Source organism: Diadema antillarum, unplaced genomic scaffold, assembly GCF_040938485.1.
Source record: "Diadema antillarum isolate AM-2024a unplaced genomic scaffold, OU_Dant_1.0 seq00000533_RagTag, whole genome shotgun sequence".
NCBI lineage: Eukaryota > Metazoa > Echinodermata > Echinoidea > Diadematoida > Diadematidae > Diadema > Diadema antillarum.
The window spans coordinates 1,309,353-1,323,405 of record NW_027271484.1 but is presented as its reverse complement, the minus strand read 5'-3'; the positions used below and the strand labels follow the sequence as shown (position 1 = coordinate 1,323,405).

Sequence of the window (14,053 nt, the reverse complement as noted above, 5' to 3'; positions counted from 1 at the left end):
GTGAATCTCATTTTTTCAATCATCGGCGCTCTCTTGTTCCTTCGGAAAGCCTACAACGTTCCTCAAGTGTGTTAGAAGTTTTGATATTAAAGTCACCAAAGATCTACTGTGACATACTTAACAAAATTTACAGATGACAGGGACTGCCTGTAAACTGATCACGTCAGATCATATGCATCACTAATGGAATGACGTAACTGGTCACGTGATGCTCCTAAGACAGGTCTTCGTCTCCGGTGATGAAAAGAAGGACAAGTGATGGATGATAAAAGCGACATGGGCAGGGCGTCTTGCAGTGTAATACGGGGACGAAATTGTTGTGACTGAGGACAAGATAATGGGCAGTTCATTAGCATACATACGTGGGTAAAATCTTGATTCTCTGGCTGGCATTGTATGTAAGCTACAGCACGACGCGTCGCCCAGCGATTACCTGCTGAATTAATTTCTCCTTCGCTACTCTTACTCGTCATTATTTCCAAGGCTTCCCGAAAATATATAAAGAAAAGACACACACGCACAGACGCACACGAAAACATACACTCTGCACATAATACTTAGTAATGCTTGATAGAAAAAGATAGGAACGAGTGCTTTTGCGGTTAATCCCAGCTAACCCTATCAGGTCAAGCGTCATGATATATGACATCGACAATATTGTTTGAAGACTGCAAAATATTGAAAGAAGGGCACAAAAGACTTAAACAAGCCGAGAAGACTTGGGCTGTTAGTAAAACACACAATTGCTTCCTCCACATGCAAAGCAAATACGGCATGATGAATCCGTTATGTTTCTGTCATGCTCTGATAACTTATCGACTCTGTTCGGTTTCTTGCTTTGCTGATTTTAATGTCTGTTCCAAGACAAAGATCAACGTTTTGTTCGATTTTTTTTTCTGTTTTGCTACATTAATTTGTAGGCTGGACGAGAGACTGTCTCTTCCGTACCACAAGCTAGCCCTGCCCTTGGCCTTGGTCATCGGGATAGTCTTGGCCGTTATCGAGTACTTGGCACCCTGGCGGTCCGAGCTGACGAGCCCCAATGCAGAACACATGCCTGAGGGAGCCGCCAGCTTGTTCGCGATCAGGTCATGGCCGCCGATTCTTGCCGGTGAGTGTAAATTGACGGATACCTGCTCAGGTGGCTAATTTTAGGGTCCCTCTCTCTCACTTCTATCTCTGATACACTCATGTTTTTCCTCTCTACCTTCACGCTCCAGTTCTGCCCTAGGCCCATCTTACTGCTAGATTATCCCACCTTGATTCCGACCAGACAGTCTTGCGAGAACAGACCACCTAAGCCTTGTGTCGAGTGGGTTGCTAGGTTACTTTATTATAATGGACATTACCTTTTTACAGTAGCATCGACAGGAGATAAATAGAGAGATGAGGAGAGAGAGGGAGAGGGGGAGGAAAGGCAGGGAGAGTGCAGAGGGAGAGGGAGAAAGCAGACTACAGCTGGGTATGCCACAGTAGAGATTATTGTGTTAAGAAAAAAAAAAGCCTTCTGCGGACATTTCGTTGTTCAGACGCTTGTCTTGTAATACAGGAATCTGTGTTGAACAGACGATTGATAAAGTCACAGAAAGAGAAAAGGAAAGAAGCAAAAGCGAGGATGAGAATACAAAACCAATGGGAAAAGATTAAGAAGAAAGTTGATTGAAAATTAGAAAAGGTGATAGCACAAGGAAGTATATAAAGAGAAAAGAACGGATGTGAAGGGAACACGGGAGAATGGTGGAAAATATTGAAATAGCTAAGGTATTGTCACAAGTAGACACTCAAAATCAAGGATGAGTGCCATCTTGTAACAAAAACTACGGTGTTGTCATTTTTTGACGGTTGGTGATTTTACCCACAAGATCAGCAAAGGATAACATCATCACGCTATCCACTATCACTCTTAGTTTAAAAACCAAAGATTGAATGGAATAATGTTGATAGTTATCGAATGACTTCATCATGCATACTTTCTGGGCATTGTATAGATTTCACTCTCTTGCCAGATTAACAACATGAAATCATCCATAAACACCGCAACTTGGTTTTGGAAGTAAACAAAAATTCCCTTCATTCAGTTTTGTTGACTGAATGTAGACTAACAGATATATATTTGACTTCATATAAGTTATATAACTTTCATCGCGAACTGCAATATCGTATTGCCACTTACCAATGCGATTTGTGAATACTTGTGTCATTATAATCGTTACAGGGAGCATCGTTGGATCTCTGCAACTGCCCATCGTATTAGCCGTCGATGAACCGATAGGGGGCAGCAGAGGCTATTGCACCATGGTGTCGCGGATTTTGCCGTCCTCTTTCCTCCAAGGGACCTCACCCTACCTTCGTGCCTCGAGAACGGGGCTGAGGAACTGGTGGCAGGTGGGTATTACATCACAGGACGAAAGTACGACTGAATCACTCACAACCAGTTTTAGCAATGCAGGGTTTGGGCTCTGTGGCGATGGTGATAGAGATAATGATAATAACGATGCAGTGAAAAGTAAAAATTTTATATTGATGATGAAGATGGTAACGGACTTACAATTGTTGATAATGATATGAGATAAAAGTGACAATGATGGAAATAGATAATAATCTTAAATGGATGTGTGTCATTTATTTGATGAAGTCTTTACAACACAAAGTGAGATGAAATGTTGCCTTTGCTGTTTACTAGTGGTAAAATATGCAATCTTTGCTTTGAATGCATGGTAACTTGGAATATATGATGGCATTATAGATATGTCAAGTTTAATGAAATGAGACATGTCTGTCCGTAAGTGTCCACATTGTCCATTTCCCCATTCCCCATACTTATATATATACTATATATATATATATATATATATATATATATATATATATATATATATATATATATATATATATATACATATATATATATATATATATATATATATATATATATATATATATATATATATATATATATATATTAATTTCCACTGTGTTATGGACAACATTGGAATACAGTCATGTCACACTACCAATGCAAAGCCCTAAATGAAAAGTATATGCTATATCATGGATATTTTTCACTTTTGTGAATCTTCTCTTCAGGTTGTGTACATATCATCAGCCATTGCTGGAGCTGCGGCTTCAGCACTCTCATCAGGTACATGGGCGTCGACGTATGGTGTGGCACCTCTCCACGCCCTATTGGGAGGTACTGTCATGGTCTATGGCTCACGACTGGCGGGTGGTTGTACCAGGTGAGTTTAAATGTGTGTGAATATAACCAGCGGGTTCAATGCAAGTTTACAACTACAATTAGGAATCAATTGCAGAGCATGTACTTCCGGAAGTGTTGAATACATTTTACTGTACCTCTATGCTGGCTCAACAAGATTTTTTTTTTTGGTTGTTGTTGTTGAGAAAACATAGAAGAATTTGTACAATTTTAACAAAACATTAATTTCAGCATAAGGAAAAATCAGCAAAAAGTAATCTCTTTTTTCAGTGATGAAAAGTGTGAAATTTGAACAAAAATCTTGGAATTATGGACCTCATACCTGCAATGATGGCAGGTTGAAGAGTTAAATGTGGATGATTGAAAATGCCTTGCAAAGAGACTTGACTGAAAGGTAGAAGGTAATGGAACCTAAACCAGTCATATATTGACACTGTTACTTGCACCGAGAAACATACTATACATCTCTTATCTCGAATCTTATCTAATGGTTGAATAATGTCTCACAAATCAAGATGCAAAATGTACTGAAGTAATTCCTCTGCTTATTGCTAAACAAATATGATCATATCCTGAGATAATGCCCTTCAGAATGTACTACAGGACAGAGAAGCAGTGATGCTAATCGTATTCATATACATTGCAGTGATCTCTCAAAATGCTGAGGCAGTATGTAGATAATTCTATGCAAACCACATAAGTTATGACACACTGTGAATAAGCTACATACCTAACTTATGACTTCAACTTTCCACTTCCCTGCTTCAACCTGTAGCATGCCACTGTGCTGTGCTGCTGGGTTCTGTGGTAGATCTAGTGGTTTACCTTTATTGATGCCGCATGGCAACTGTATTAAAAACCTGAGAAAAAGAGTGCTCTTAGTGGTACTTTCAACATTACCAGTGTGGTTATGATATCACCATGGATGCACCGAGAGATGTAACAGAATGATGTCATGCAAACTCTACACAAGTACAAAATTCCTGAAATAACTTACTTGCAGATTTCTTTTGCCTGTAGTTTAAGGTTTTAGGGCGTTGCCATTCAGTAATTCATCTCTTTAGTCCTGTACTGATCATCAAGAAATTGACTATGTGTTCTCATAAGTAACAAGAGAAGCTCTTTCATCATGCAAATGTCAAAAGCACCACTTTGCTTGCAAATTTCATTTTCTATTTTGTAAACATTGGAAAGCTATTGTCCCTTTAGTCCCCATCTTTGTATGATTTTTTTTTTTTTGTACTTTGGATCATTAATTTGATTTATTCTCTTTGAATTATTTCTTTCAAGTGGCCACGGTCTGTCTGGAATTGGAATGCTCTCTCTTCTCTCCTTCGTTGCCATCCCATCCATGTTTTTGGGTGGCATCACCACTGCTGTTGCCATGACAACCACAGGAGTGTACTGATTGGAATGATCAGATGTTCTGGACCCCATGAGAGGCAGAAAGGGAAAGTTATTTTTCCTTTTTTTTTTTCCATCTTGACTTCTACAAGCATCAGAAGGAAGATTTGAGGTGTAGATGTGATATTACACTGATCAGATCATTGCTTTAATCTTGAATGGCTGCAAAAACAAAAAAGAAAGAAGAATCTAATCCTCCAAAAAGGAGAATTGGAAAAAGACACACTTTAATTTGATGTTAGTAATGGTGATGGTACAACTAACACCATGTGTTATTACATGTGTTGCAAAAAAAAACCTAACTCCATGAGTTGATAACAGCATGTGATGTATTCATTTCAAAAGGCCACAAGATATAACCATCCCTATGAACATACTAGAACCTGTTCACATTTGAACTTTATGCCATAAATGAATTGGAAACTGATTTAGTGTGTTTCACATTTGAGCTCTTAGTCTACCAACATGTGTAACATTATTAGCTGAAATGGTATCACTTTTTTTTCCTCTCTCTCAAAACTATGCGTATGCTTTTTTAATGTGTATGACTGTGTCTACTCATGTGTGTATACTTACTTCCGTTGACAAAACAGTTCATGTGACACCACAAATATTTGTATTTATTTCTAATGCCTAAAAGCTCTTTACAGACAAGATGTTTTGGTGGTAAAAGTGAAGAGAACACTTGGGTTACCGAAGTATTCAGGTGTTTTATGAACCTGTAAATGTATGATATTTATTGAATGTATATTGTGAAGCATTTGACACCAATAGTGCCTGACAATTTTGATTATTCCACTTTATGCATATGGCGAGTTACTCCTCATGCATGTGAGACAATACACTGAACAAAAGTTCCTCATTTGGAAATGCATCCAAAGCATTTTAAAATGCTGATAGCTTTTGTGTGGATGATGTATTCCACAGCTGATCATTTTTTATTTTCCATTCCACATTAATTTCATTTTTTACTGGCACACATGCAGTGGAGTTACTGAAACTGGTCATAAGTTAATTCATTGAACAAAGTATAAAGCATAACATGCTAAGCTGTGGACACACATAATGAATGAGAAATGGTAACACAAGTGCTTTAAGTTCAACGTTAGTATAACTTGGCTAAGATGTCCTATAATCACAGCCTCTAATATGCTGATACTGTAGTAACAAACATCAAGGCAGGTTTGAAATTGGGGTAGTGCTCTGAAAAAAAAACACACCCCCCCCCAAAACAGTATGGCTGCAAAATGGTCATTCTTATGTTATGACACATTTCTTTAGAGATGCCATAAAGGAATTCCATGTGTGAAGGTACAGCTGTTCAATGAAGAAATTACAGAAATGAACATTGTTCACATTATCATTACACTGTTTTCATCACCGTCCAGTTTTGCAAGGAAGGTTTCCCACCGACCTAAATGTTAATATAGAGTAAGTAGGAGACAATCAATTCTCCATGATATAGACATTAAGTCCATCCTACTTCAGGCAGTCATCAGTCTTGCTTTCATTTAATTTATGTTGTCTGTTTATAGTTTGTGATGATCTGATGCATAATTTGATATTATAAATCAGAAGGTTTGATTGTATATATAGTATCATATATTGATTTTGATGATAAACATAATGATTATAAACGTTTTGTCAGAATTTTGTCTGAATGAGTGTTCAATTGACTTTTGAAAAGCTACCTCTCTATAACACTAGCTTGGTAACAATGAACAGTACTACATGTATATGCCTAGATCCAGGAGATTTAACTCCATGTCCAAACGCATAAGATTGTCTAAAAGCAAACAAGAAAATGCTTCATTAAATCCCTGGTACAACAGTATTTTTTTTAAAATAAATCAGTGATGTGAAATTGAAAATGTTGTAAGCTCTTGCCCACTACTGTAGATATAGTATGAATCCAAAATCTGTTTTCATTTCTTTGTTAACAGTATATAACAAAGTATTGAGATCACTAAACATGCAAGTTCAGAAATGCTTTTTTTTCCCCTGGAAATTATTTGTATAGTACATTGTATTTCAAGGATTTTGATCGTAAGTGATGATAAGCCAATGTAAAGTTTTCTGCACTTCTACTTTTACATCAGGGAAATTGAGTTTCTCACAAAGTGGATGTATGTTCTATGCATTCTGCCGCAGTATTCTTAGAAATCTAAGCAACTGTTAAAATCTCCCCCAAATATATACCTGCATGACACTCTTAACTTTGTTAATTCTTGTGGCAATACATTGCATGTACCAAGTTATTCTGTCCAAATCTCCTTCAGTTAGGGGTGGGGAAGGGAGGATGGGGACCTATTTCTGAAGAAAGCTCATATCTTGTTACGTCAAGTGATTGTCTCCTGTCCACCTGAACACTGTAACATTTTTCAACAATACATGTAGACTTCACTAGCTGGTCAGAAACTGGTACCGGCAATGAATTCCCAAGGGGATCAGCTGAGTTTTCAAAAGTAGTTTGACATATGATATCATGATCATTGCCATATTTTGGTTTCAAATAACATTTATCCAAGACTTGCTCTTCTTTCGCATAATTAAAATTCCATTGACCTTTTTCTGTGATTTGTTTCTGGTGACGAATACTATATTTCTTTCATGCCGTGGTATTTAGAGCTTTTTATCTTTTTACCGTGCATTTACTATGCGTGGTACTTGTTTCTGGATGGGCAAAGAGATGGTTGAATGTTTGTCATAGAAGCAAGTTTGTATCGCAGGATTTAGAGTGCCAACGCTGATCGTAATAACATAATTTGATTTATGTGAAGGTCAAAACTATTTTGACAATGCGGTAAGACAATTCTTTGTACATGTAAGTTAGTTGTTTTCACTGCCTGCTGCATAAGTGATGTTTATTGATTACAATTCAGTGTTTCGTATGCTGCATGTTGAAAGTTATTCCCATCTTGAATCCACAGTGTTTGGCGTTTGGATGCCCTGGTACACAGCCGTCTTCACTTCTTCATCAACATATCAGTAATCCACAGACTAAATAGTCATTGTATTATGCCTTTGCATTGATGGTACTCTGTACAGACTGCATAACCATCATGGTTAACTTGTAATGCTGTAGAGTTGGAGAAGGACACATCTAAGCTGTAAATATGATTAAAGAAACAAGGGGAAGAAACATAACTGGGATTACAATGGTGCATGAAGTCTAAATTGTTGCTGCTTGTCATTGTTTTTACTGGAAACTTTTTGCCTTCATCCATGCAACCTGAAGCCAAAATTATGTGTACAGCTGGAATGTGGTTCAATGCGAGAAAAATATTTCCTCGTTTTTATCTGGTTATAACAATAGTACAAGTTATAAGTACGCAGAGACTACAACATACTGATCCTGGTGATATCTGAAAATTGGCAGTTTAAGAAAAATGCTATTGTTGTTTCAAAGCCACTTGTTCTCTGGCCTCACCTTCTGGTCACACTTTTTCCATGTGTGTATCCCTTTCATACTTGATATTTGATACTGTAATCCTTCTTGCAGCTTCATGAAGCTATACTGGGATGAACTACACATACTCATCACATTACAATTTCCTGGTTTGATTTTGATTAAGATGGTCTTGTTTGAAGATATTTTTACAATGAATGCCATGCAAATTTACCTCACAATTTTGAGATTACACCAGTTTCTGTATTTTAACAAGAAGTCATACATGTTTAAAAATGAATCATGTATTATGTTTTCATGATAAAGAAAGATGTGTATGTTTGAAGGGTAGGACTAGACCGAACCATTTTGCATAAATGTATTCAGCCTAATATTCTTGTACGCAAATTTGACTTTATACATAATGTACACGACTTTGCTGGGTACGTTAAGAAAAATCATTAAATGTCACGAGAATATCACTCTGTGTCTATGTATTCGAACATTCATACTGGTTGTTTGTCATTAGTGTGTGTGTGTGTGTGTGTGTGTGTGTGTGTGTGTGTGTGTGTGTGTGTGTGTGTGAGAGAGTGTGAGAGAGAGCAAGAGCGAAAGAGAAAGAACCACTTGCTATGAAATTCTACTCAGTTCACAACTGTCACCACATTTCATTTGTTAATATTAGCAAACACTACACAGTTGAAGTTGACTCATTTTCACATCTGTTTATTACTGGCAATATCCTTGCCTCAATTTCACACACATATAAAGGAGAATAAAAATATTCTTCTTCTACCACATATACAGACCAAATGGTATTTCTCCTTTCAAAATGTTCTCATTCCTGTATCAATTTCAACCACACCAGACCATTTCATAATAATCATTTTTATTCTGATATAGTATAAAAACATCACTCCAGAAACTGCCTGATTACATACTCTTGGAACCGGTGAATGAAGAGAAGATGATATCTTCAGTCATCAATCCGGTAAACGGGAGGAAAAGGATTGACTCCTGTAATAAAACCTTACAAGTAGAAGATTCATAGAAAACAGTCGTCATTCCAAGATCAACATGTGAGGTTTCTGTCAGAAGTATGCTTTAGTTACCTCACTGACTGCTTGGTAAGTGTACCAATCCCAATTTTGGGTCATTGCGTATAACTTAGCGGAAAATTAATATCTTGTCACTGACTAATAGCTGAAAGATGAACAAGCAGTAATGATTAACAAGGATTACAATTTATCACTGCCGTACCACAATGTAGTTTTGGCTGTGTCATAGATGTATGTGTATAGTATGCATCTATGAAATAATGTTCCTTCATTTTCCACATGATAGTCTATGCCTATGCCAATCCCCCCCCCCCAAAAAAAAAAAAAAAAAAAAAAATGCATTAAATAAAAAGTCAAAATCACGACTTGGTAACTTCTCCATCGAAAAGGAAATGAACAGCGTACGGTACAAGAGATATTAAAGTGAAAAGACCACAGTATCTACTCTGTGATGTCACATAGTGGGGTTTTCTGGCATTCACTCATGCTTTCTCTTACACCTGTCAAAAAAAAAAATGACTTTCTGCATAGGGTAATTTCATTTTCATTTTCCTTAGCATGTCATGATACTGAAACTGAATAGCAATAATTTTTTTTTCTTTCTTCTTTGGAGCAATATAAAAAGATATGGTTGCTACACTTGAAGATACTTAGCAATTGGTCAGGAAAACTGTGAGAGGCTGATTTTAAGTGTAAGAACAAATTACACGCAAAATTACACGATTTTTCCTCATAAAGACCCTTAAAAAACAATCAGTATTCAGGATTTGATAGTTAATCTTATTAAACCATGGGCTTAAAAGAAGCTGATCTGAATCATCATATGTTAGAGAGAGTACAAGCAGTAATTTGTAGTTTGGTTGAAAAACATCATACATGCATGATATTCTGAGATGCTGGCTAGTAGAAAAGGCATTATCATGAAATATTCTTACACAAAAAAGTGAAGTATCACTTTAATACCATGTCACGCCTACAGTTGTTGAAATGGGATGTAATTACCACACTCAAAATAGAATAAAAACTCTCAAGATGGGACATGTTGGAATATATAAAAAACAAAAACAAAAACAAAATAAAAACAAAGCCAACACATGTCATGTCAATATGTTATGGTAAGTTTTAAAAATGAACTAGAAAAGCACTCTGAGAGCGCAGACCTCCGCCAAGCATGAAGCTTATTTCCACCACTACACTGATTTTGTTCTTCCATAGAGATATCATACGTACACACAACATTGGTGCTAAAAGTCGCCAGATTTCCAAATATAGAAGCCTTTGTGACGTCATAAGCCTTCAGCTGCACGGCGCGCCGCGCCCCAGCAGAAACTAGAGCATGCACTTTAGTGTGCGCAGGCAAACCTCAAATACGCGCAGCCTGAACTCCTAAGCTCATTGACCCTACCTGCCAAAACATAAAAAAATATTTCATAAATTTCCCCAAAATTCTCGGATCATTACCAAAAGTTAAGCGTTTATTACTTGTGTCAATCTCAACCTTTCCTGCAAGTTTCATCCCATTTTGCACACGGACAAACTAACGAACTAACTAACGAACAAACCAACGGTAACGAAAACATAACCTCCTCCCTTGGCGGAAGTAATTACTTTCTCTATCATGACGAAAACTATGCATCCCCCATCAAAAATGTCTCTGAGTGCTGTAGTCATTTGATTTCAAACTTAAGCCATTTCTGTTTGTGTGACTCCCAAAACATATGTCATCAAATTTGAAAAGTTTGGAGAACACTTTGACAGTTTACTCTTAATACAAAATATATATTCTGTCAGATGTACATGGCTGGAAATAAATTATATACATTCTCTAAATATTATTGACAGCAATTATTTACAAAACCATGATGTTGAAAGATAATTGGATGATCATGAAGAAGAAATTCTAAAGCAAGAGTTGATAGAAAACTAGAAATCTTTTGCAAGGTGGCACTGCCTTACATACCCTTACATATCGTTTTGTAGCTAACCTATATATTTGAATTGAATTGAATAAGTATATATGTTGAGATGTATGTGATACAGACTTTCATTATTGAAAAGTGATGAAATAAGACAACTGTCCCGCAATATGGTATCAATGTACCAAATAGACTGATATTGCGATGCATTACAATTGATGGATATCTCTTTTCCTACAGCCTAGTAATGAAGTATTTCATTCATCTGCTCCCTCCCATTAAAGGGGCATTCAAGACAACTTTTATAATTTCACATCATGTAGTGTAGTACATAAATCGATCGTGCCATGTATAGATTTGTAGAATCTATTGTAGTCCCATAGCAGATAAACCAATACTCTGAAAAACCCAAAACATATTACACTGAGCAAGGATGATGACATTAGGAGGCTCACATATTCCAGTAATGTAGCAATGTAATTCCACTACGATACCTCTTGCTTAACAAGTTCACCTGTGTAGAATACATGCATCTGCTTCCTTGAGCACCCAATCATGCATGTTCATGTGAGGATGATTCCCCATCATCCTCGTTCACTGTGATTTGTAATGAATCTTGAAAACATTCTTGTTCCTCATTTCCAATCACTATAAATTCTGAAACTTCTATTAAAGGTACAATGAACTTTATAGCATGACCTTTGACAACAGATCTGCAATGCATTTCCCAAAAACTACCAGGGAAGAACCCTGTCATACTTCATCCCTAGCCAATTTAGCAGAAATTATGAAGACACTTATTACCCTATCACAGAATAAAAGTTACAATGGACGGACAGTTTTTATAAAAAACATGCCTCCTGAAATATAAGACATTATTTCCACATTCTGTGCAACAAATATTCTTCTCACTACAGAAGCTAAACAAGAGCTATCTTTCTTGTTTTTATAGAAAGTTCTATCAGGAATGCTCTGCTCTGCTTCAGTTATCTGCAATCCAAGTTTTTTAGGGATGAATGTTTGTTTTTGTTTTTTTCAAAATGTAATTCATAACATTAAAATACAGGTGAATGACGGAGTTAGCATGCTTCTGTCTTAAAAATAAATTTATTAGGGTTATCAATGCCCCCTCATACTAATATATAGCAGGGAAAATAGCACCAAATTTATCTCTGAAATCTCTACTTATTACATTTGAATAACCAATAAAATGACAAAATTGGCTGATTTTGTCTTTACCTTGCAATAGTAGAATAAAATCCATTGCACAAAGTCACTTCCTAGAGAGGTAAGTGATTCTCTAAAGAATATAACTTTATTGCACCATAAACCTCATGCTACTAATAATTCTCTGCAAAATCAATTTGCTCAAAACTGTTGTCAGTTGTAATTGGGAGTTTTGCCATTAAAAAAAAATATTGTAAATAATGTACTTCACACAATGGCATGTAAAAGTCATTTTCAATAATTGTATAGGTCACATATTTACATTTTGCAACTTGAAAAAACACAAACAAACCATCTACCTTCTGTCATTATCAGTCAAATGTACCTTCCCTCCTCATCTTTTGCCAAAAAAAAAAAGGGTGAAAGAAGTAGAAGAAGAAAGTTTCACATGAAGTGTCCATGAATGCTCTACGAAAAGTACGAGAAATAATGACAAACATTATCTTTAAGTTTGAATAGTTACCCAAAAGGATGGAGTTTTCAAAAAGGTACTTTGTCACCCATCTCATATCTAGACACTGATGCATACATAAAGTATGCTGAACGTGGTAAACAGCTTCTGCAAATCTTACATAGACTGATGATGTGGAGTCACAGTTAGCAAGCCCATTCATGAATGAAAGTCGGTAATGTTCTCGTATAATGGAGATGTGAAACAGTGAAGGTCCATGCTGCTAAAAGAAAATGGCTACAAACAGCGAGTCCTCAGGACTTGTGTGCAGATAAGGAGGGGAGGACAGTAATCTCATCTCTTACATAATTCAGGAAAATGGTACCTAAACAGCGGAAGGTGATGCTGGTTGACTGCCGAAAGCTAAGGAAATGTAATGTAATTCTTGTGCAGAGCAGTATGGCAGTTACTGACTATGTCTCCCTTTCACTATGGTTTATCTTTTTCTCCCTCCTCACTAGCTTGAGCACAAAGGGAACAATGACTCTTGTCTTTACCAAACAGAATGTATGATTTAAAAAACAAAAATGACTGCAAATACCACGGCAAGAGTTAAGTAAGAATAGATACGCATATACTCCATAATTTCTGATCAAACAGGTACATCAACTGCCAGCTAATATTTTGTGAATCAGGCTATGCAGAGACAGCGCACACCATCTCTCACAAGTGCTGCCGACTCTGATATCAGCATTATGGTACATGATCCAATGAAAGGCTACCTGGCAGGTTAAATTCACATTTAACTGCACCTTTGAGTTGAAGTTGTCAATAGACATATTGCTTGCTAAGAATGCAACAGGAAAAGAGCATGATTTGGCCTATAACTCTATTTGCATTCACATGAAGCTGCTCTTGATACTTTATGAAATAGAAAGATTTTATCATCTTGAGAAAGTTTCTCAACTACAGAGTTTCTTCAACACAATTTTGAAGTTTCAACTGTCTCAGTTGATGTGAGGTAAGATTTTCTGAAGCATTTACACTTGCTGGGAATATTTCCTTCAAAAAGCATGATTTTTTATATTTCTTTATTTGGCAGAGTGCTGCTGCAATAGTTCGAAGTGAATTAGTGTCACATAATTATGAGATTAACTTGGCAGACCTTGAATCCTACTATCACAGCAATCTGTGCATAGCTCCTAAAGGCAGCTAGTCTTATGAGGATGCAGTTGGCAAGTTTATTGATTATCTGTGGATGCTCTCCAAAACAAGGCCTGTTCTCATCACAGCTTCTATGTGGGATTCCTCTCTCACAGCAAGCTCTCCATAGGAAAGCGCCGAGAGTTTCAGCTAATAAGTCTACATCGCTGCACCAGCAAGGCCATGGTATCAAGTGAGACATGCATCAAGTTTTATGCAGCCTTTGGGCCAAGAGCTGATGGTCTTACA

General features: G+C 36.7%; 1 protein-coding gene across 1 annotated transcript in view; it reads left to right on the top strand.

Moving 5' to 3' along the window:
• Positions 1 to 4,625, top strand: part of LOC139734618 (uncharacterized) — a 51,015-nt gene extending 46,390 nt beyond the window's left edge. The window contains exons 5-8 of the mRNA XM_071645402.1: positions 921 to 1,111; positions 2,216 to 2,385; positions 3,088 to 3,239; positions 4,508 to 4,625. Coding sequence (XP_071501503.1) covers positions 921 to 1,111; positions 2,216 to 2,385; positions 3,088 to 3,239; positions 4,508 to 4,625 — 631 coding nt within the window. The remainder of the gene's footprint in view (positions 1 to 920; positions 1,112 to 2,215; positions 2,386 to 3,087; positions 3,240 to 4,507) is intronic.
• The last annotated feature ends 9,428 nt before the right edge of the window (positions 4,626 to 14,053 follow it).